The sequence below is a fragment of the Thunnus thynnus genome, chromosome 12 (assembly GCF_963924715.1).
Source record: "Thunnus thynnus chromosome 12, fThuThy2.1, whole genome shotgun sequence".
Lineage (NCBI taxonomy): Eukaryota > Metazoa > Chordata > Actinopteri > Scombriformes > Scombridae > Thunnus > Thunnus thynnus.
This window is the reverse complement of record NC_089528.1, coordinates 19,342,569-19,366,552: the sequence shown is the minus strand read 5'-3', so window position 1 is coordinate 19,366,552 and position 23,984 is coordinate 19,342,569. Positions and strand designations below refer to the sequence as shown.

General features: G+C 37.7%; 1 protein-coding gene across 1 annotated transcript in view; it reads left to right on the top strand.

Moving 5' to 3' along the window:
* LOC137194333 (corticotropin-releasing factor receptor 2) overlaps nt 1-23,984 on the top strand; it is a 38,426-nt gene that overhangs the window by 4,935 nt on the left and 9,507 nt on the right. Inside the window, exons 3-6 of the mRNA XM_067606165.1 lie at nt 19,949-20,034; nt 20,609-20,715; nt 21,595-21,712; nt 21,839-21,992. Coding sequence (XP_067462266.1) covers nt 19,949-20,034; nt 20,609-20,715; nt 21,595-21,712; nt 21,839-21,992 — 465 coding nt within the window. The remainder of the gene's footprint in view (nt 1-19,948; nt 20,035-20,608; nt 20,716-21,594; nt 21,713-21,838; nt 21,993-23,984) is intronic.

Here is a 23,984-nt window from a genome sequence, read left to right as displayed (position 1 = left end):
ACTACTGTCCCAGTACTTTGTTCTTCCAGTTATGGAACACTGCGGGATATACTGTAAATGCCATATCTTCTGTGGAACCTCATAGGTTTTCTGTAGTACTTTAAAATGAACGGCTGAGTAAGTTTAATGTCAGCAAAATGGTGCAATTCTCTACAAAAATCAGAGTTTTCGTAGACTTAACAGGCCTGCACAGGTAAGGGGCTATAAATTCCTTTCCATTTCTTCAAGCATATATAAATATTAATGTCTGTGCAGAGTGGCTTAAGAGGTTTATGCATTTTTAAATCTTCCCGTGTCCCTTTTTTTGTGTGCATTTATTCAGGTCTCTGGTTTACATGAAATGCACATCACCACTGTTGGGGCAGAGTTGTTAGATGTGGTTTTAAGTCATTCATTGTCTCTGCTTTGTCACTACGATGTGACGTGCTTTCTGTCAAGCCTCAGGCAAGACAAGATGTTCACAGCGGTATAGATGAATGATATCAACAACGGAGTGTCAGTTTTGCAAATTCAAGCCATATCTCGGTGGCCCATTTGCTTTCTCTGTTCAGTGGAACCCAGAGACCTGTAACTGTAATTATTCAGTGAATCACATTTTCTTCCTTTGGTAAACACACCTCATCCCCCTGTCCCTCTGTTCATTGTCACCGAGGACACATCCTGTTAGCACATAATGTACCTTTCTAGTCAACACAGCTCAAAGTCAGGATTGCTGCTCCTACAATGGAACGTTATTGATTTTCTTATCTGGATTAATAAAGACCAAGTCATATCAGTGTTGCAGTGTTTATCAGCTTCAGAGAAAGGACCGGAGCTGCTGCAGCATAGCATGTTGGGAACACAGCTTGATGTTTTATTTTAAGTCAGAGATGAGTCTGTGCAAAATACCTTGGTCTTTCCAAGGCAAAAATTAAATTGAAATAGAACGGTGAATACATCGTGGCAGGTATTACCATTAAACATGAAATTGTTGGCTTTCTTGATCAAAAGCGTAGGAAATTCACGGTGATGCATATGTGCATTTTTGTTGCATGGTTTTATCTGTCAGAATCCACTAGAAAACTGCATGAAAGAAAACATGGGAGTCACAATGAATAAGATGCTTCATTGAGAATGGGATAAATGTCTTATTAAAATTGAACCACCGGTGACATTGAAGCAGTGTATTCTTGGCACAAATCGTTTAGAAGTGTTTGAAGAAGTAATGTAGATACTGTCAGGAGGTATGGTTCTTTAACCAATTAAAGAAATGGAGGACATTTACTCAAGCAGTGTAATAGAAATCCTTCCGCTTGTCAAAAGCTTACTCAATATACTGTCTGCATAATTTAATGACTCACTAATGTTTACCACTATAAAGTTTGATGACAGTCTAAATGACCATAATGCTGCTTTGCCTCTTCTTGTCAGTCATGTCCCTAGAGTTCCCTTGTGGAGGAGTAAAATGAAATCCACATTTCTAACTTAAAAAGCTGTGAGAAGGCATGCAAAGGCTTGTATACAGACAGTGAACAGTTGAACTGTATTGGTTTGGAAATTCCCAAACCACGGAGCATCCTATTTTAGACACTCATCCTAAGTGACGCAATTAACTTCCCATGCACAGTTTCTCATGCTGGGAATCACACACTTCTAGTTGTTACAACGTGGTATTTTTATTTTTTGAATCGAATGATTGCACCAAAGTTTTCTGTAAAGTACCTCCCCTGTGGTGTATGTACCCCCTTGAAACCTTTGATCCACTTCTTCACGGTGAAACTGGGTAAGAGGTTAGTCAGTCAACAAATTCAGGTCGAGCGTGTGAAGCAAACATTTTACTAGCCATTGCACACTAAATTCCCCATGGGAGTCAATCAGCACCAGCCTCCTCTGACAGCACTTAGGACTGGCTCAGCATCCACGCTACACTACAGTGCAAGAGCTGGACAGCCATTTTTAAGCTAGACCCATGCAATACTCACATCCAAATAGTAGAGAGAGGACCTCTTCTTAGGGATTAGCTTGTGTTATTTAAAGGTCCCATGTTGTATAGAGGGAGATTTCCATTTCTTTTTTGATTTTAAAGCAGGTCCAGGTGCTACATAAATACTGTGAAAGTATCAAAATACTCAGTCCACAGAGAGATGACCACAGCCCGTATTCAGAAACTGTGCTTTAAACGAGCTGTCTGGACTTCTGTAAGGTTATGATGTTAAAACTATACGCTCAGCGTTTGCCTTGGAAGGGTGGCCTGCTCCTCCAATGGGACCACTGCCCCTCCTGAAAGAAACAAAATATGTTTATGTTATTTACCTAATTTATGTGCACTTGTTTCATTTAAGCTCAGTGTGAGAGTCTCCATTGCGTTTTGCTGTCATTTATGTTTGCGCTAGTTTCTCTCCTCTCCTCTGTTCTCTGTGTTTCACTGGGGGCAGGGCTGCTCCTCAACACACACATGGAGTGGAGCAGAGGAGAGACCAAGCAGCAACCTCCGGGGCTTGAAAATGAAGTCAATGCGGAAGTGCCAAAAAACTGCAGTTCCTCGAATGGCCACTTGAGGCTGGCTGCAAAAGCGAGTCAATCCCCATAGACCCCCATGTTAAAATGCCCAACTTTACAGCAGAAATAAACATGTTTATAGCCTGGCACAAAAAACAGTTTTGGTCTCTATAGCTAATTTCCCCTTTCATGACAACTGTACGAGGGGTGAATTTTTTTATAACTCACACGTTTAAATTTTATTAAGCCATAAGGTTGTGCATAATTAAGGATGGGGCTGCTTTGAGTGACAGTTCTCTAGCCACTAGGTGGCTTGTCTCAGCAGCCAGGCTTCATTTGGCCCACCTCAGCTCCACCTCTTAGCCCGGAGTTAAGTGGAGTCAGGCACTGCCAATATGGTGATGGCCGGAGCCACCCACTTTGAACTTCAAAACCACTCTGGGTGACGTCATGGTGACTACGTCCATATTTTTTACAGTCTATGGGAGAGACAGACAGTGGTGCAGTTGTTGGATGTCAGGAAGCAAATATGTCATATAATAACATTATCCTCAGCTGTGGCCATCGCAACTTATCAGTGAGTTTTACCCGGAGCCCTGGTTTTCCTTGCTACAAGCTAGGCTACAATCTGTTACCTGTGGTTGGCTTGGGCATGTGTCACTCAGAAAACAGTCAGCCAAGCAGAAGAGCGGGACTTTGAACAGACACAAAACAGCCTGTTCTCTGTAGCGCTCCAGAGAGAGGCTTCAGAGAGGAGATGTAAGACTACACAGAGATGGTTTTTGGTACTTAAAACCACAAAAATATCTTCTTATGATATCAAGACTTCAAATAAAACACCGGAAAAGTGTAAAATATGGGACCTTTAAATAATCGCAGTCAGAAGAGTTAGTCAAGTACCAGTCTTTGATTGTTTCCCTTGCAAAAAAAAGAAATATACAATGAATTGTTCCTGATCTTAAATGCAAGGTTGCCTTATATGGCAGTCAGTCATGTTTAGTCTAGACAATTTCTCCAAATGATGCTGATTTACCAATCCTGTCTCCTAAAAATTACATTCATATCAGTAGTGTAGTAGTCTTGAAAGATGGGTATGTTGTGTCTTGCATCCCTGACACCCCTGCCTATCCTACTCCAAATTAGTGTTTTCACACATCAAAACACAGAGGACGGGCCTTGCTTGTTAAGAGAGCCTAAAATCTCAGCACCCATTGAGGTAACAGTGGTCTCTGGTATCGATCAACACTTGTAAACTCCTGCGGTTCTGTGGCCGCCAGTGTAATGCCGTCAAATAACGTTATGTCTTTCTCATCGTCTATTTCTGGAGATGCTTCTCCCTCTACTCTTGTTTGTGTTATCATTGTTAAACAGTTTTCTTCACTTTTTGACACACTTTCAGAGTGTTTTGGTGTGTTCCCTTCACATTTGTAGTTTACATATGATCAGTTAACTACTAGAGTTTAAACTATTTTTGTCTTTTTCATATTCCTCAATGAAGCTTGCATGCAGGAGGAACTGCCCTAAAGTCTAAAGTCAAATGAAAGGTTTCAACATTATTGGCTGCATCTCTGGCTATTTTAGTCAGGTACACAGTAAATCCCCCTGCCTATGAGTTTATGAGATATAAAACATGTAACAACCACTGCACCTCTTTTTCATATATAACTAATTTACATTTAATATTTGTAGGAAAATAAATACCACTTAGATTTCACTTTTTTTAAATCAACATAACAAGGAAATGTTTATATTGAAATAAAATGCAAACTCTTCACTTCTAATTCAAAGTCTTCACTGTCAACATATTTAACATGTATTTCTTCCAGTATCTGCCAACTAAAGCATGGTGTATTTTTGTATATGTATGTCATTTTGTATATTTTTGTATAAGCCCTGTGCTTTGTCTAACCATCCACCCTGACCTTCTCCTCATGACCAATGTGCAAAAGGACATCATCCTTCTGAAAAAAAAAAAAAAAATGCCAGTGAATGTCAGTGAAGAATCTCAGTCATCCAGGTCATGAAGAAGGAAGGCAGGTAAAACATTTCAAGAATCTAAAGCCAGTCCACTTGCCCTTTATTCAGGCCTTCTGTTGCCAGTGAATGTAATGCAGGAAGCAATTTTTTTTTGCAAAAATGTATTCGGCAAAGCAAGCTAGAAGGCAGGGTTACATGTCTTGGGAGTGCTATGTTGTGGTACCAAGGCCACACTACCAATACAAATTAATTGTTTGATTTTAACAATAACGGTCAGACTGAAAAGAGTTTTTTCTTATGGTCATGACCTACTATAAATGAATTGCTTATAAAATCTGACAGCATATGCATGCTTTTTAGTTGTGTAATGTAGTATAATATGTTCTCATTATCCAGACATGCTATCCTCCATGTTTGGCTTGTTGGTTTCCCTCAGGGCCAGAGACTTGTAGTGCACGCCATTTTGCTCATTTTCTCTCACCAACTGGTTTCAATGTAGCTGTGAGGTGTGAGAGTTTGACAGCAAACACGCAGGCAAACATTTGAATCTATGACCTACAATTGGAGTTATTCCTAATGTGCCATGAGGGCATGAGGAGAAATGGGATAGTTTAAGAGACACAGCTGTGAGTAAAAGATTACCCAGCAACTTTTCCTAAGGGTCTGTTGGCCTGTCTGCTTCAGTGGTCATCACTAAAGGCACAATGTTTTTTAAGAGGGATCTAGTGTTCCCTGCTAAACAAGAGGAAATGGACTGACAGTTTCCCAAACTCCCTCTCACTGCCGTAGCAGTTTGATGCTTATAAGATGTGTGCTACTTGTATCCAAAGCTGTACAATGTTTGTTTAACCATCCAAATGATTTTGATCTGTATTTGGATCAAACTGGACATTGATAGGGTTTAATCAATTAGTCAATCAACAGAAATTAATCTGTAGCAATTGTGATAATTCATTGTTTTAATCATTTTTTTAAAAAGAAAAACCAAGCAAAATGTATCTGCTTCCAGCATCTCAAATATGAATGTCTTCTGTTTTTTGTTGAATATGTCACCTTGAGCTGATGGGCATTTTTCATTATTTTCTGATATTTTATGGACAAAATTCATTAATTAAACAAGAAAATAATCAGCAGTTGCAGTCCTGTTTGTATCATTAGCTCTGTCCCCTTGAGATAATAAAGCATTAAACTCATAGACATGGTATAGTGAATAACAATGACTTATGAAACATATTTAAATATATACAGCAAAGAAATTGGACAAAAGTGGAGATGTTTCTTTTTGCAACCATAGACATTGTAGTTTTGTTAATCCATCATTAAACAGCCATAAGTAATTATGAATATGAATAAAAGTTTCACCTTGAACTATACAGTGTATCATTGCTTGAACTTGTTGTTCATCCTGGATCATAAACTTAAAAATCCAGGAATGACCTTCACAACCTTCCAAATCTGCATATTCATATATTGTATACAAGAAAAACAAAATCTTTACTTAGGGTAATAATAACAGTTTCTCTACCTCCTTGCATAAGTCCAGCAATTCAAGGCGACTGACTCTGAAACTCAAACAAAACCTGCCCCCTTCTCCTCTGCATTGAACTGAGAAAAGTCACTTTCTTTTCACTTCTCTTCTTCTTGAAAATACTCACTGAAAATACTAAATATCCTCTAGAGGATATTTATTTCAAGGATGTGTGTCATGGCTATACAACCTCATCATAAGGCGTAAGCTAGAAAGACATTAAAACTTCTGTCACGTACTGTATGTACATCGTGTTCCTTCCCATTAGTTCATTATGAAACTCAATGAACCATCACAGTGTCAATCACAGCCCCCACCCCCATCCCTTCTCAGGAGGAATTTATAATTTGTCAGTATTGTCTGTTCAATTGATATGTTAAGAGACATAAAATATCCTTAAAAGTTCCAGCAGGATCAAACTAGAATGTGAATGTGTTCAGAAACATCCAGCTGTCTGCTGTCACCCTATTCCAAGATGTCTTTGAATGCAGCCAAAACTGAACAAGCTATTCTTTGTAAAGTGGCATATTTTCCACAAGGTTGCTCAACCTCTATTATGCCTCTGAGAAAAAAACCTCTGGTGCTCAAGCAGAGCAGCACAGCTCCCTGATCAGGTCACCAAGTCACAGGCAGCTGGTATGTTTTCCGAGGCCTTCAGAAGATATAAAACATCACTCTCTACACTACACTGCATGTGCAGTTATTAGGCAAATTGTATTCCTCATAATTCATTTGTATTGTTGAATAAATACAATACTCCCAGTCAATCCAAACTGTTATTTAACCCCAAACCTGAATGTTTAACAAAGGAAAAATTAGTTTTGTTTTTCTCAGGGGAATATATAGGCTAAATGTGCACAATTATTAGGCAACTAAATTACAAAAAGAATTTTTCCCAAATCACATGTTTATTCTCAATTAAGTGTAACAAATAAATAACCAATATAGCCACCCTTCTTTTCAGTAACTGCCATGAACCTTCCATCCACAGAGTCTGTTAGTTTCTTGATCTATTCACGATCAACTTTCTCTGAAGCAGCAACCACAGCCTCCCAAATGCTGTTCAAAGAGGTGTATTGTCTTTAGGGCCTACCAAAGATTTTCCTAGTTGACTTGCAGTTGTTAGTTCAAGCCATTAGTTGATTAGTTGTTGCATGTTTATGGTATTATGTAATTATTTAAATATATGTATTTTTGGGGCATCATAAAATGGTTTGAGTTCCAGGGCTCAGAAAGAATGTTATAAGTAACATTGTTATGATTGTCATCTTTGAGAAGGGCCCACAAGTTCTTAATAGGATTGAAGTCAGGTGAGGAAGGGGGCCGGGTCATTATTCGGTCATCTTTGAGGCCTTTGCTGGATAGCCAAGCAGTGGAGCACTTGGATGCATGTGATGAAGCATTGTCCTGCATAAAGATCATGGCCTTCTTGAATGCTGAGGACTTCTTCCTGTACCACGGCTTGGAGAAATTATCTTCCAGAAACTGGCAGTAGGTTTGGGAGTTGATTTTCAGTCCATTTTCAACCCGAAAAGGTCCAACTAGCTCATCCATAATGATAGCAGCCCATACCAGTACCCCTCCTCCCCTTGCCGGTGCCTGACTCGAAATGGTGCCCTGTGTCCATTAGTGATTCTATCTTGCCAGACTAAGAGAGATTCTCCCAGTTTGGTGGAACGCCATATCTTTTCAAGTTTTTGTGGGTTTGGGAGTTATATCATGGAGCTAACCTCTTTTGTTTTATTATCTTCTTTTTTAGAGGGTTGCAATGGAGTCAAGTATTATCTGCAGTGAGCCTGCGGCACTATCAACAAGATGATCAATTTGAGAGGGATTAAAGTTAGCATAACCGTCCTTTGTTTTGAGACATGGAATTGAATTAAATGCTGATGGAATCACTTCCTGTGATTTAGCTACAGCACTATGAGATACACATCTTGTGAAGACATTTTTTGTCCAATGGCGTGTAGTCCAGTAACAGGAATTCAAAAGTTATGAAATTAATGGTCTGATAAAAGAAGATTCTGTGGAAAGACTATTAAATGTTCAATTTCTATGCCATATGCCAGAACAAAGGCGAGGGTGTGGTTAAAACAGTGAGTGGGTTTATTTAAACTCTGAGATAGAGAAACCAATTGAGTCTCATAATGAGATAAACACAGTGCTAAGGATATCATTATCAACATCCACATGAATATTAAAATCGCCCACTATAATTACTTTATCAGTACTAAGGACTAAACATGATAAAATCTCCGAATTCCGATGAAAATTCAGAGTATGGGCCATGAGCGCGGTACATCATAACAAATAGAACTGGCTGTAAAGTTTTCCAGGTTGAGTGTGAAAAACTAAGAACAAGGCTTTCAAATGAATTATGATTAAGTTTAGGTCCAGGGCTGATTAATAGGCTTGAATTGAAAATGGCTGCTACTCCACCTCCTCGGCTGGTGTCTTAAGGAATGTGAGTATTAATATGACTGGGGGGAGTGGATTCATTTAGGCTAACATATTCTTCATGACACAGCCAGATTGCAGTAAGACAAAATAAATAAACATGATAGTCTGATATTAGATTGTTTGCTAATACAGCTTTAGATGACAGAGATCTAATGTTTAAAAGTCTACATTTAATTCACCTGTTCTGTTGTACTATTTCAGTGGTGGTGTTAATTTGTATTAGATTTCTATGTATAATGCCTCTTCTGTTTATTTTAGATTTAATTGATTTAAGTGATTGGGGGGAAGACACAGTTTCTATGGGGTTTTAGGTGGGTAACTGCTCTAACAGAACCACAGAGAGGCGTGTGGGACTGCAACTCTGCCTCTTGGTCTCAACTCTGGGTTGTCATGCTTTTGGTCTATTAATAAACTTGGCCATATTTCTGGATATGAGAGCTGCACCATCCAACGTGGGATGTTTGCTGTCTCTCCTAATCAGACCAGGTCTTCCCCAGAAAGTCTGCTAATTATCTACAAAGCCCACATCATTCGCTTGACACCACCTTGACAGCCAGTGGTTGAATGATGACATGTGGCTATATATATCATCATTGGTCCGATTTTGGCAGGGGCCCAGGGAAAACTACAGAGTCTGACATTTTCTTTGCATATATGCAGTACACGCAGACTCAACATTAACTTTAGTGACCTCCAATTGGCATAACTAAGAGTCATTACCGCCAACGTGAATAATAATTTTATCATATTTACGCTTATCCTTAGCCAGCAGTCTTAAATGGGATTCTATGTCACCCGCTGTGGCCCCGGCAATACATTTGACAATGGTCACCAGTCTCGTTAACTTAACTTGGAGGAAAATAGGAGCTACACTGGGAGCTCTGCTGGGTCGGCCTGCACTGACTACTGGGGGCTGGCCAACAACAGTAGCTAACGACTGAGTTTTCATGGTGCAGAGCTGCGCTTTTAACTCACTGATGGTGCAGACACACAGACGTCGGTGAGGATGCATCTGGATGGACTGGACCACTGAACGCCCTGGCCGTTGTGTGACGTGGTGGATGACATACCATGACTTGGACGGTGCTTGGTTTTTGCTCTGCGGTTTTCAACAAGGTGGCCACGTTACAAACTTTCTCATTTTACAGCTGCAAAGTAGAGTTCGGGATGAGTCATGATCTTATAAATTTAGATATGGTGGTTGGTCCATCAACTCATCGTGCCATATTCATTATGCACTGTGCGGCCAGATCTCCTGCTTTAAATAGAAAATGAATGGGATCCGTCGACTTGACATCTGACAATGAATTTGGTATGTCTGCACCTTGAGCCTTGATTGACAATGGTCAACAATGGTTTTAAATGACAGGGGGCCCCAAGCAAGGGTAAATTTGCAGAATGCATCTTAACCCATTGACAAGAAGTAAAAATGACAATAATGCCTATTTATACTTTCCATCATGTTGGAGGAAAGGCTGCTTGAGACACATTTAGGCTACAAAATGACTGTTAAGGTCAAATCGAGTGAAAAGAGACTGGACTTTCCCTTTGCGTACTTCTGTGTCTCCAAAATGTACATTTAGCCAGTGAAAATGCACATCCCTAGCATTTATTTGTATGCTAATATATGTTAGATCTACTAATGGATCATCACTAATAATTACATGCTTAGCTCATGAGAACATTGCTTCTGCAGTACGTTACCACTGATGCATGTAATCCCTGGTCTGTAATGAAGCTGTTAACATATTCTATGCTTGGATGATTTTTTTTTTTTAGCATTTGGCTCCATTTACAATGATTGTGGAGTGACCTAATGATCCCATATCTGGAGAGTAAAAATTCTGGGTTGCAATTACTGTACATAATTTAAAAGATTTGTTTTAGTCATATCGTGTTATTTCTCATCTGAATACAGAGATAATACTACATAAAGCTTTTTAAAAAGAAAGCTGTGTGACTTTGCAGGTGTCTTACTGATAAAAAATCTGCTTTTGAGGACTCTTGAAACAGTAAGAGAATGATAACACCATGGTAAGAATGTGTCTGTGATTGAGCTGTTGTTACATGTTGTTAGGCCACTTCTCCTCGTAGTTACACTGGCAGCTTTTCTTGTTCTGTATAATCAGTTTATTCATGACTTGACAATTCCTGACTGAGAGCCAGATGTTTGATGGGAGGGTTAAGCATTAAAAGCTAATTGTTCTCTTGGTTTCTTGGCCTTTTGCTAAATTGTGTAGCTTTCTATATATCTGTGTTCCAGGGAGCTGCAAGTGCCACTGGGATAAATTTAAGCAAGGAAGGGAAATTTTCATCCGAAAGCAGTGAAGCTCTTTACAACTTTCCGGCTGCACACTTGCTTTATCCTCAGGGGGCAGTGCATGAAAAAAACATGTATTTTTCTAGCCATTGGAGTAAACCTTTTTTTTTTTTTTTTTGAATAAGAATGTGATTTTTTGTTTGTTCCTAAGTTGCCAAGAAAGTTGTTCCTGCATTCTTTGTGAAGCATGGATGTAGGATAAAGACATCTGACATGTGACTGTATTCCTTCAGCAGGTTGGTCAGGCAAGCAGCCAAAGCTTTTAGACAAACCCCATATGTCTTTTGTTGATTGGATCAGTGGAGGTTGACCACAGCTTGTATGGTAAGGTGGTCCATGACAGTGCACCAGGACACAGTCACTTTGAGAAATGTCTCTCTTTTAACCCAGTGCAGCATTTCTGCAGCCACATCTCCAACTGCCATCTCAATTGTCAGGTGAAGGAGGAAGAGTGTGGCACAGAGGCTTACAGTCACTGCGAGAAAACAAAACAGGCAGCAGAGATTTCTATTCTGGTTGGTCCCCTGCGCACAATTCTACCTTCCATCTTGTTGGCTTTCATACAAATGATTTTTGGTCTTTTTGGTATCAAACTGAAATCTGCACCCACGTTAGTTATGTTCCTGAGATTTATTTTCAACTGCCTCTTTATGGTAGAAGTGGGCATCTAATTTTGTCAGCAAAAAAATATGTCGCTAACGTTTCAGCACAAACCACAAATGTGTTTGACACAGAAAAAGCTTGAGCGTCTTTCTTTAGAGCTATTCCTCCCCCTTAGGCTGTTCCCTTTATACAAGACATGGGTGTGTAACAGATTTCACAAAGGAAACAGATGACAAAACAAAGCAATTTGGTACAGGTTGTCCATGTGTATTTGATTTCTAAACTTTTAAACAGTGTAATTTATATCATATGCAGCTGTTTAGTGCAACAGCTTTATTTTCCTGGAGCAATTCAAAGGACATCAATAGATGCATAAATATTCCTTGGCAAAAAGAAACAAAAATGTATGTAATGAGACAGGACAGGTTACAAGATAATAGGCTTTTTACTATGAGCATATTTAAGCAATGATGTGCTCATTACTGATAGAACTCAGCAGGCAGTGCATATATCTGAAGCTCAGAGCATCAGAGTAATATTGTGTAGCTGTAGTGCCAGAAAGCTCTTGCCTGGTGAGATGAGCTTAAACACTTTGTGATCTACACGTGACTTGTGATCAAATATAGTTGAATTATCAAATATTGTCATAGAATAAATAGCCCTGAGACTTATTTTAGTTAAACCAGTCATTTGGAACATGTGCTGATAATGCCAGGGAGAGCAAGGGGAGTTTGTTTTTCTTTGACAAGGATCAGCACCTCTGACAAAATGTATAACAAAGTGAATGTGACAAGGGCGGGACAGTATTATTTTTTGTGAAGCGGTTTAGCTGCCACGTCGTGTTTGATCAAACTTGGGTCAATCAAGGGTTTTGGAGCAGTTGCATTCTAATGCGGTGATGTTGGCATGTTAGTGTTGACAGGTTAGAGTAGCTGGAGATATGATATGATCTGAACCACAGGTCATCTAGGTCATAAATATATGATTTTTGGAAACTCGAGGCTTGTGATAGTTTCTCTCAAGGGTAGAGAACACTTTGTGTTTTCCATTATATATTGTGCAGAGGGAGAGCTCTCACTGCTTTCCTATGAAACTTAATTCTGCATGCGTCCACCTTCTGGGTTCATTTAGGGTAGTCCTTTTCCAGCCAGATGATAAATACCAGAAACATGTGAGGAAAAGAAAAAAAAAATTACTTGCCCTTTGAAAAGGACAATTTTGCATCTAGGACAAAAAGGGCAGGGACGGTCGCTGACACACACAAAAAAGCAAAAACAATAGCCTTAGCAATGAGATTCAGGCCCCAAAATGGTGTGAACCATCCTGACAATGCAAAAAACATACCTCAGTAACTCACATTATTATACAACAGTTCCAGACAAATATCAAAAAATGTGGCACTCCATAAAAAAAAACTGCAGCCCTCATTTTCCAGTTTATTTGCTCTCTGTCTCTTACAGTGACGGAGATAGTTTAACTCATTCATCTGGGATATTGAACAAATGTTAATTTCAAAATCTTACTTCCTATAGCTGATATTACTGACACATACACTTAAGAAATGATGATGATTAAAGGAATATGACAAAAAAAATGCAAAATGTTTAAGTATCTGTTTTGTATCATTAATGTTTTTCCATCTATCATCCAGATTCAATTTCTTTCCTCAACAAATTACTGCTGGTAGTACAAGAAGTAAATAACTAGTAAATAATAATAAGTTCATATGCAACTAAATGGTTTTACTTTATATGATTTGTGAGGTGTTACGTTCCTGTACCACACAGTAGTCGTAACGAGGTGGTCGAGTCGGTTGCTGGAAGAGAATTTTGACACCGGAAACTGGGGCTTGCGTCTTGCATCCTGCATGTGATTAGTTTAGATTTAGGCCACAAACTGCTTTGATGAGTCAAAGATGGTGATTTGGTCAAATATTTTTAAAAGTAAACACGTCATGTCTTGTATCACCCTTTGCTTTTCAGTATTCAGCCAAGTGGCTAGTTGCCAGGAGTGAATATTGTCATGTCATGATCAATGATTGTCATGATTTTTATGTTGTCATGTTGTATTTGCACCCTCCTGCCTCCATGTCCTCACCTGCCCTCTGACATCTGTGTATGTAACATTGCAGCTTTGCTCCAGTTCCTGCTGCCTAAACGAAATATCAAGCTGTGAGACTCCCGTGCTGTTATTGTATGGCCTAGTTTACTCTGCCCCCCAGCTCACGAAATTAAATATCACAGGGTTTGGAGGCTGCTGTAACTGGCTCAGGTGTATGCCTCACATGAGCAGTTTTGATCACTCACTTTTGAGATATTATAGCCTTTCATCTTTACTCCAATTTGACACTCATCCGAATATAAGCCTCCAATTTTGTTATTTCACAAAACAACTGGAACAGGGTAATTTGTGACAGGCTGTGGTTAGCAGCTTTGTGCTTTGAGGAGGCATAGCAGTCATATCATGTTTTTTTTTCTTCACTCCATCATTCAGTTAATCAACATACTGGCACAAAAGTAACACAAACCCGAAGAGACAGATGACAAACTAAAGCACAGAGCAATGAGACCCAGAGAAAGAAAGGCCGACTTGGCTTCTGGTCCTTAATTTTTGAAGGCTTCTGGTCCTCCGTTTTGGAATGTCTCTCATCAATATGTAACAAAGCACTAAAACTTAACCTCCTTACTACCATCGTTTGGATAGTCCAAATGGGGGAGGGCCTTTCGGGTCAATTAAGGAGTTTTAATTGGAGGGCAAAAAGGCCATCTTCCTTTACTCAGTGGATCCAGGAGGTGATGTCAATGCTAAAATTAGAAAAGATTAAGTATGTTGTACGTGGATCATACAAATTATTTGATAAAACCTGGTCTCTGTTTATTAGTTATGTTGAGGGCCTTCAATTTCCTTTAAATAAATAAGTTGCAACTGCTGAACATATATACTGGTCAACTGGAATACAGTGTATTAAGATATGTCTGGTAACACCTGCCTCTTATAAAGACTTGCACTGTATTATTCTGTATGTATGTTATTATTATTTATTATTTATTATTTATTATTTATTATTTATTATTTATTATTAAAATGATTATTTATCTATTTATTCTTTCTCTTTCAGTATGTGATCATTCTTTCTCTGTCTGTGATTTTCGTGACCTTGGACGAGAAGATGTGGGAGTGGGAGGGTGTGGGTGAGGGAGGGGGAGATGATGATAACAGAATGTATATGTATCTGCATGTCAAGATGACTATATTTTGTATAATGGAAAATACCAATGTAAAGAAGTTTTTTTAAAAAAAAAAAGAAAAGCCGGCTTACACAGTCTTTAAGTGAAAAATGTTGTACTGTAATATTCAGCATTGTTGCAGGTCCCACGGTTCGGAGCACAGCAACAATCAGCTGAAAGAAACAGGTCAAGCTCAGCTGCAATGAAGACATTTTGTTTTTCATCCAAATGAGATTGGATGCTGATTTATTACAGTTACAATTAATAACTGAATATATTTAATTTTCTACTCATAATTGAAGTCCCTATCACCAATGAACAACCAATCCAGCCCAAATTTATGTAATTCAAAGATCCTTTCCTCATTTTCCCTCGACAAACAAGCTTGAGCCATCAGTGTTTATTTGCATGTTAATATTTGTGCATCCAAGAAAGGCAAGAAAGTTGGCAGGGTGGCCGTGGAGGAGGTGGGCAATGTTGGCAGGGAGTACACCACATTTCTTTCTTCTGATAAATCTTCACACCAGTGTAGTGTGGTCAGCGTTGGGTAGCTCACAGCATTGTTAATACCTTCACGTGGCAGCTTATACCCAAACCCCAGCAGAGAGAGACTGAGTCATATAGTTATTTTATTTTAACTGTGTGAATATAATGCATTTAAAAGAAAAATGGGAAGAGAATGGCTTTACCACGCATAATGCGCAGATGGTTAGTCAGAAATGTGTTTTTCCTGCACCAGTGCCTTGAATTAGTCTTGCGTCAGTGGAATAGCTCACAGGGACAAACCTCACAACCTGCTCCCCTTCCTCTATTTCTGCACCATCACTGCTTGTTTCACAAGCACAGTGTGATATTTGCCTGGAGAGACTGAGAACTCTAAATGGAAAGCACCTTGTACTGCTACTGTAGTATTAGTTCAGACAAGTTAAAGGTTTATATTAGTTTTAATGATTTTGTTTGCAGATATACTAAGAATCGTGTTCTTCATAATGTTCTGTAAATGAATCTATATTTTAAAAGAGATTTTTAAGAGACTAGAACCTTGAATTGGCAAATGACACCAACTCTCTGGCTGTGGTGTTGATATAACAGACCTACCTGTATTATCTTGACTTGAGGTGAAGCCAGTGTCCTGTTGAGAGTATCATACTCACTCAAGTTGAATACCCTAAACAGTCACAGTGAGACAAAATGATTGTCATGCTGCCTAAATTACCCATTGTGTGCTTTGTCGTACTCATATTGGGATGGAGAAGTGACATACTGTTGCTTAATTACTGATAAAATGAGGTGTGATATAAAAGCAGCAGTTACTGTAAAAAAAAATAATTACCTGTCTGCCAGGAACAACATCTTGTTTGGAAAATGTTTTAATCATTTCAAGCATGTTGAAGTGAAATATACACCACATCCCCTGGTGCTTTTTTAAGTGTTGTTATTGTTCCCATTGAAAACTATCCATAGACAGCATGAGATATTTTTAGTGTAGCGGCAACTATGGTGTTTAATCAGAGAAAGTATTCCAGTAATCACACCTTTGTAACTTTGTAAGAGATTGGGCTTTTTTCCATGCTAAAACTTAGTAAAGTAAAGAAAAGAAGAGTAAAAGAAGTAAAACTGTCCCCACAAACAGATTCAAAAGACAAATAAACCTCTTTTCAACGTAGCATTTGAAGTGAGTGGAGGTTAACTTGAAATTGCCGGTAAAAATAACAAAAATTAAAATTAGAAATGCAATAACTGAAACCATATATTTGATGTTAGTCAGTGAAATGTTGTGTCTTCTTTAAACATTTCAGTTCCACTTGAAGGTGTGATCAGATAGAAAGCAAAGTGAAATTTTCACTTTGCGCCATTCACGCAAAATTGTCCGCTGGTTTATTGTACTGACCATACAGGTGTTAGCTGTAAGCTGCATATGGAGGCGTGTACTCTGTTTGCGAGAGTGTGACTGTTCTCCTTTTTCCTCTCATCTCTGTATGCTTATAAAGCAGATTCATAAAGCCCTGGGATACGTGTGAATTTGATTTGAAATATATTAAACTCGCTCAGACACGTCTTCACATCAGTTCATGCCTACCCAGGTGAATTCATGTCTAATCTTGGCTTTCTAATGACTTTGTATGCAAGAAACATTCACCACCTCTTAAATTCACTTGTGTCTATTCTGGCTTTTTGAAGAATGTTTATTACTGTGTGTTAAAGGGTTTTATGAGTTGTAAGGAATGGCTTTATTAACAGTTAATGAATCAGTGACTACTTTACACATCCATTATAAGCAATTAATAAAGACCACTTGGGGTTGCCAGTTTGTAAAAAAATAATTTTGCCTGATTTTTATCCTCTGTAATAATGCAGTTGCATGCAAGAATAAATGTTGGTAATCCATTGATAAATTCTCATTTCTCACTTTCCAATAAGCCAACAAGTCTGCAAATCTAAATGTTAATAAGTAATTAATAGCCATTAATAGGATTTTTACATAATCCATCAAGGTTGTAATAATAAAATTGTTGATAATTGGATTTTAGTCCATATGCTCATCAACTCTTTTCCAGAAGGTCAGGTGTCAAACAGTCCTCTAGAGGAGTCTTCTTGATTTAAGAGCTAAGAAAACAAAGGAAGTGCCATGCTGTAGGGACTTTTCACAACCTGGCAACCCAAGACGGTGTTCTTATTAATGGCTTATGACTGGTCTATGAAGCTTAATAAATTATTTATTAACTTTATTTAAATTTATTAAGCTATTAGTTACAGCTCATTTTCAAAACAGCTGTGCTCCAGCTATTTGTGAGGTGCACTCTGCAAGGGAAAATAATCAGAAGTCAAAAAAAGCTTTCACACTCTGAAAGATGTCTCAGAAATCTCTCTTTTTTATTAAATTACATACCTGAGCACAAAGACAGATATTTCAGCATAGACACATTCTTCAGTGTGGACAAACCATATTACACCTCAGGTATTTACACCTATTCAATGTGACCAGTGCAGGTGGTACTGATGACACTGATTAGTGCTGAAATACTCAAAACAAAGACCAAACCAAACCAGTGAAAAAACTAGAGAACAAAGATGAAACTGCTATAGCCTACTGTAGAACAGCAAACAAAAATCATGCAAAAAAATACAAATATACATATTATATTATAATTATATAGTATTACACACTATATTAATTACAGCTTATAAATGCCTTATCAGAAAGAGGCAGCAAGTTATACATACAGTATATACAGTACACGGAAAAACATGTGATTCATCCCTTTAATAAAGACCATTACTGTGTCAAAGAGTACATTTTTGAGGTTGTAGTTGTGTTTTTATATTTAACCATGTTATATACAATGATGGATCCAATTCTGTCTAATGAAGTACAACAATACAGGCAATACAGCTTTGAACATTAGTTCAATCAGCACCACTCTGCCTATTGTCTTGGATTGCATTACAGTGTACAACATTCTTGTCAGTCAGTATGCACCACAATCAATTACACAGTGACTCCAAACTAATGTAATTTGTTGTGATTACGCAGTTGAATAAAGTAATGTTCCTCTTGGTAAACACTTGAAGTCACTGATGGTACAAACAGAAACTGCAGTCCTAAATCTCTAGTTCATTTGCCTTAGTTCATGTTCAAACCATGCATAAGACATTAGCTGTCCTATCACGGTTGCCTAGACTGCACAAGAACTCTATAAATGCCACATGGCAACTGATCAATGAACATGTCGAGGCAGTTTTTCGCAAAGTCAAACAAACAAGGACAGTGTGTTTTAAATGTACTGCGATTGACTGTGTTGCTGAGTCTCAAGGGATACGTGTTCCACTCATTCAAGTGCTTTAGCCATTTAACTGACTTTGATTTACTGCTGTGCTCGTGTTTCGTGCTCGATACACAAACGACTGAGACCTGGGATTTCCCCTCACAAACACAACACAAAGCATTGTCTAGTCAAAATACAATATGTGTTGCCATAAGTCAAATGAAAGCACAATATGAGCCTGTTTTAAAGGATCATCTTCTACTTTATTTTTACTCTATTTCAAGCTGCCGCAAGCAGTTTTCTGCTCTCTGCTCTCCAAATACAAATGTCACATTACATAACATTAATTCGAAGACAGAGGATCTTTAACTGCTGCTGCTGCTGCTGCTGCTGTTGCTTCAAGAGAGGCTGTAGGCATTTTTTGAGGTGGATGATTCCCCCACTTTCTACCATATTGTTTTGTTGTTTCCAAGAGTCTGTGATTCAGGATGAGTGAATGTGAGCATTACAGTCTGCACTTGTGTGAGATTTGTCTAAACTGCTAATTCCCAAAGCAGAATACTTACTATTATGCAACTTTCCGAACACTGAGATAAACATATTTTCTCATTCATCCGTTCACGTATTTAGGGAAATATCAAAGTAGCCCCAGGGCTAATTTACTCACAGGAAATAGGATCAGTTAAGCACATGAAATTATGTTGAACAGTTTAATTATTTAGATCTAAACTGATCATAAAATGAGCTAAAATTAATCCGACAGCCATTTATTTGTAACTGAATACACTCAAGGCCTTGAACTATGAAAATATTTTTTAGTAAATAATAATAAAAAAAAAAACGTACTGAAACTATTATTGTGGATGCTTTTTTGAAACCATTGTTTATCAGACAGCTATAGTTTGTGACAGCAGCAAAATCATAATTGATGAGAGTTTTCATGCACACTAGAAAAAAGCTAAATAAATGATGTGTATCTTGGCAGCGGAGTGGTTAGAATTATCACTTTATGTGACTGGTCATAATAGAATAGAAGAAAATAACCTTTATTCATTTATAGCTGCTCTGTTTTGGCCTCAACTCTAAATTTTTCAGTGTTAAAGAGATAAAGGGACCTCTGAATGCGCGGTGAGGAAAGAGCAAAATGAAAAACTTCACTTCAAAGTTGATTATGGAAAGCAGGTTTTAAAAGATATGCAAATAAACCGACTGAGTAAGAGGCTTTGCATCTCCCTGCCATAATAAAAATTTGTATTGCTGAATTGGTATTCTGTGTAAGAGTCAGACAGATAGTAGCGCTAAACTTTGAACTGAGCTCTAAGGAAATTACAAAGATATTTCAGCTAACCTATTTGGCAAACACAACACTGTAACCTTGACACAACAAATAACCGGCTTGTACCAGTGCCGTCTCAGCTGAATGCAGTGTCCGATATTGAATAAAGATGTCAGATTTGAATGGATGTACAAATCTTGAAAACTATCTCTCAGTTGAGATCAACAAGTATTTCTAAAATACTGTCAGTGTTGGCAACGATGCAACAATTTCGTTGTTATCTCAACTGTGCTCTCAACTCTTTTCTTGCAGGGAGTGCTTACAGGGAATGCATGGATAATGGGACGTGGGCGTTGAAGAGCAATTACTCCAATTGTGAACCCATTTTGGAGGAGAAGGTTAGTTTGATGACGCAGGAGCAATCCTGCTATGCCCTTTATTCTCTAAGCAATCTGTTAAGCATCTCAGATAAATGCTCATCATTACACTAATGGCGCAGAGGGAAAACCAATCAGATATGGCAAAGTAAATGTGTTTTGTGATTGCGCAACACTTATTGAACTGCATTTCCTTATTTGACATAGCGCATATAAACGCTTTTAAACATTTATTTCCGGATGACTTAACAAATATGGAAATACAGTCATGTCTGTGTCTCTATAAGCAAAGCCTGAGGGCAAACTATAAGACTGATGTATTGTGTGTAATGAGTTTTGGCCTGATTTCCTCACATCATGTCTCCTGATTATGTGTATTTTTGGGTCTTGCTCTATTTTCTCAGACAGTTTTAAGCCAACACATCTGAATTGTGTCAATGACATTTGCTTTCTCTCACTAGATCTCAAAAATATATATATAAAAAAAGCATAGATAGATATTACACTGTTGATATTTATGTATTCCTGACCCACTCTCTTTCTTCTATTATCCAACAGTAACATTTAAGAAGTAATTCAAGTGTTGTCTTTCCAGAGAAAATATCCAATGCATTATAAAATAGCGCTGATCATCAACTACCTAGGCCACTGTATCTCTGTGGGAGCTCTAGTCGTGGCCTTCATTCTCTTCTTATGCTTAAGGCAAGTACAGAAATAGTGCCCATTTAAATGTGTCCTGTATGCATGCGTCCTCACAGAAGACAGTCATGAAAATTCATTTGATGTCCTCGGAATGCTTATCATTAATTCGTTTATGTCAAATGAATAGATCCCTGCAACTCAGCACTCATATAGGCTACAGAAGGTATAATGTGTATTTCATAACACTTCTCTCTTCTAAGCTTCTCTTTTTATGTCCCGATTTAAACACACACACACACACACGTACGTCTACTATGACAGAACAGAGCAGATACTAAACAGCCTCAGCTGTGTTGTGCACTAGGGTTTGATTGATGTGTGCTTCTGAAGGCAAAAATTGATTTCTTTAGATTAAAGACAAAAATAGTCAATATTTGGTTCTGAGATTAAATATCTGTAGATTTCACAGATTTAAAGAGAAAAAAAACTTGTGTTTTTCCCACAGAAATGTATTGTTGGCAGGACGGGAAATTTTCTAGAGCAGCATCTGAACCTAGATGACTGCTGCTGCTGTCGAATCACTCAAAATTCACATCCACACCAATTTCATAACCTGTGATGACATAAGTAGAAAATGCTTTATCTTAGAGGGGTCACAAGCAAAACAAGTTGGGGTCAGTTGCTTTAATGAATGATGACCCACCTCATCTACACTTTTCAGTGTCACAGTATAAGCCCTTAAATCTCATTTTAATAAGTACATTGAGAAAGAAATGTATTACATAAATGAAAATACTCTAAGGTCTAACCCTATCATAGACAACACAGATCTGGCATTTTTATTTTCTGATCTTGAATCTCATTTTACTTTGAATATGCTTTACTGTAGTAATAAAAGCATCATAATATAACATCTCTTTCACTCGGCTCGTTGTGTAGGAGCATACGATGTCTACGAAACATCATCCACTGGAACTTGATCACCACCTTCATACTGAGGAATGTGATGTGGTTTTTGCTTCAGTTGATTGACCACAATATCCATGAGAGCAATGAGGTAACAGAACTGATTTGGTATAGTGTACGCAGCACACATATAACATGTAAATCCATTTAAATTCTCAGTAAGTTCAAGTAAAAGAAAAGTATGTTGTGTTTCTGTATCTTGTCTTTTTCTTTTCAGCCTTGGTGTCGATTAATTACAACAATATACAACTACTTTGTGGTTACAAACTTCTTCTGGATGTTTGTTGAAGGATGTTACCTTCACACAGCCATTGTGATGACTTATTCAACCGACAAGCTCAGAAAGTGGGTCTTCCTTTTCATCGGTTGGTGTAAGTATGCTCATGTTGACTGTGCATTAGTGACGCTACACTGTTTTTGATTCTGCATGATACACAGCGTTCATAGTTTGAGACACTCACATATCTCACAAAGGTAGAATGAAAGCAGTAAATGGCAGTACGTATTTAGATATTTACCCTCCCTTATGCATAAAATGTGCAAAAACATGTTGAATGTTAAGTAAAAGTTGTTTTTTTATAGATTTCATTACAAAATATAAATATCAGAACCAAGTGGAAAAAAACTAAAACATTTTAAACTCCAGTTTAACCTTGTATTTTGTGACCTACAATGCATTGATTTTATAGATTGATAGTATTTGGTATTCATTGATCCCAAATCTTAAGCTTTATGTATTTTTTCTGATTATAAATTAAATTTAAAAATTCATTCTTGAGCTTCACAACAGTTGATGAAATAATTTCATCACAAGGTCTATTTAGTAGCAACTCTAGACGCTTCCTTGCTTTTGATCAGCAGATGGTGTTTCATCTGTTGTCATGGAAATGAAGATGTTTAAATTTCCATTTTTACTGGAATGGAAAGGACTTCACATACATGTTGGCTGAAAATAGCTGATGTTCATTTTTGAATTTGGAAACAGTAGTTGAAAAAACATTCTGACCTCAAGGTCTATTTAGTAGTTGTTTTGGATCTTAGGATCATATCACCTTTTTTTCCCACATGATTATAAATATCATAAGCGTTCTGGATTAATTCTGAGTTTACATTGTTATTTTGACATACAGTAACTGATGCTTACACACATTATATTTGTGTATAAGTGTCGATCTCTGGTTGGCTTCTGGCACTAATCATATATCTCGCCAAAATGAAGAGTGTCAGAATTTATGTTATGAATTTGTTACATTTGCTCAACTTTTGCAAATGAAATTCTTGAGGCATTTAGATCACAGTTTTAAATGATGAAGTTAACATTTGCTTGAACGGAGGTACTTAAGTGAAGTCTGGTCAGCGGTGAAGTGGATGGAGACCCTTCAGTGCTTCAGACTCAAGCTAATGCTCTGATTTCATAATAGAACAGAGCTGCAGTGATGTGTGGAAAATGTCATTTTTTTGTGCTTGACTTCCAGTGATACAATGAGTTTTGAACATGCAGCAGATGCCCTGTCATGACCACATTAATTATCTATGCTCACCTTGAATTCAACTATTAGGAGAAGCATATTGTGAGTTGGACAGACCCAACACCAGTGTCAGAATATTTCATCTCGAGGCAGAAAAATGCGCATGGAAACACGCTTATATGCTTCCCTGAGACAGTCTGACATTTCCGTCTTTCCTTTATGTAATGGACAATGTGTGTTCTTGCTGGAAGAAATAGAAACAGATACTTTACTGCATCTAGGTCATGCTAAAGTGACTCAACAGAGCTAAATAGCAAATGAACAGATGACATATCATTGCTAATGACATGAAGCCAATATTGGCTTTAAAATAGAAATAACCAAAGGAACATATCACCCATATCAGTCTAACTTTAATAACCTAATGTGATTAGATTATCTACACAACTTCCTCTATGAAGAAGGTCAACTCATTAGCACTTGAAAGTCATCAAGCACTCCTGCAGGTGCAGATTACAATTGAGTTTTGTTTTAATCAAATCTGTCTGGTTACATACCCTGTAGGATGTATTTTCAGTAAACATAATACCTTGAAAAATACTATTTTAATTTCTGTAAATAATGTCCATAATTTATAATATTTCAACAGTATCATTAGCTTGTTACAAAATACAGGACTTTTACATATTTCAGCAGAAAGAGGTTAAAGTGGGAGGAAACTGATTAAAGGGAAAAAAAAGAACCATTTAAAATTAAATAAATGAGAAAGAATAAGCAATACATTACGTTACATTACAATACCTTAGACAACATATGCAAATATTTCTGCAAATATTCCAGTGGTGACTTGATTAGACTCATACTGAAATAGAAGCAGGCAGCTATAGTTCAATC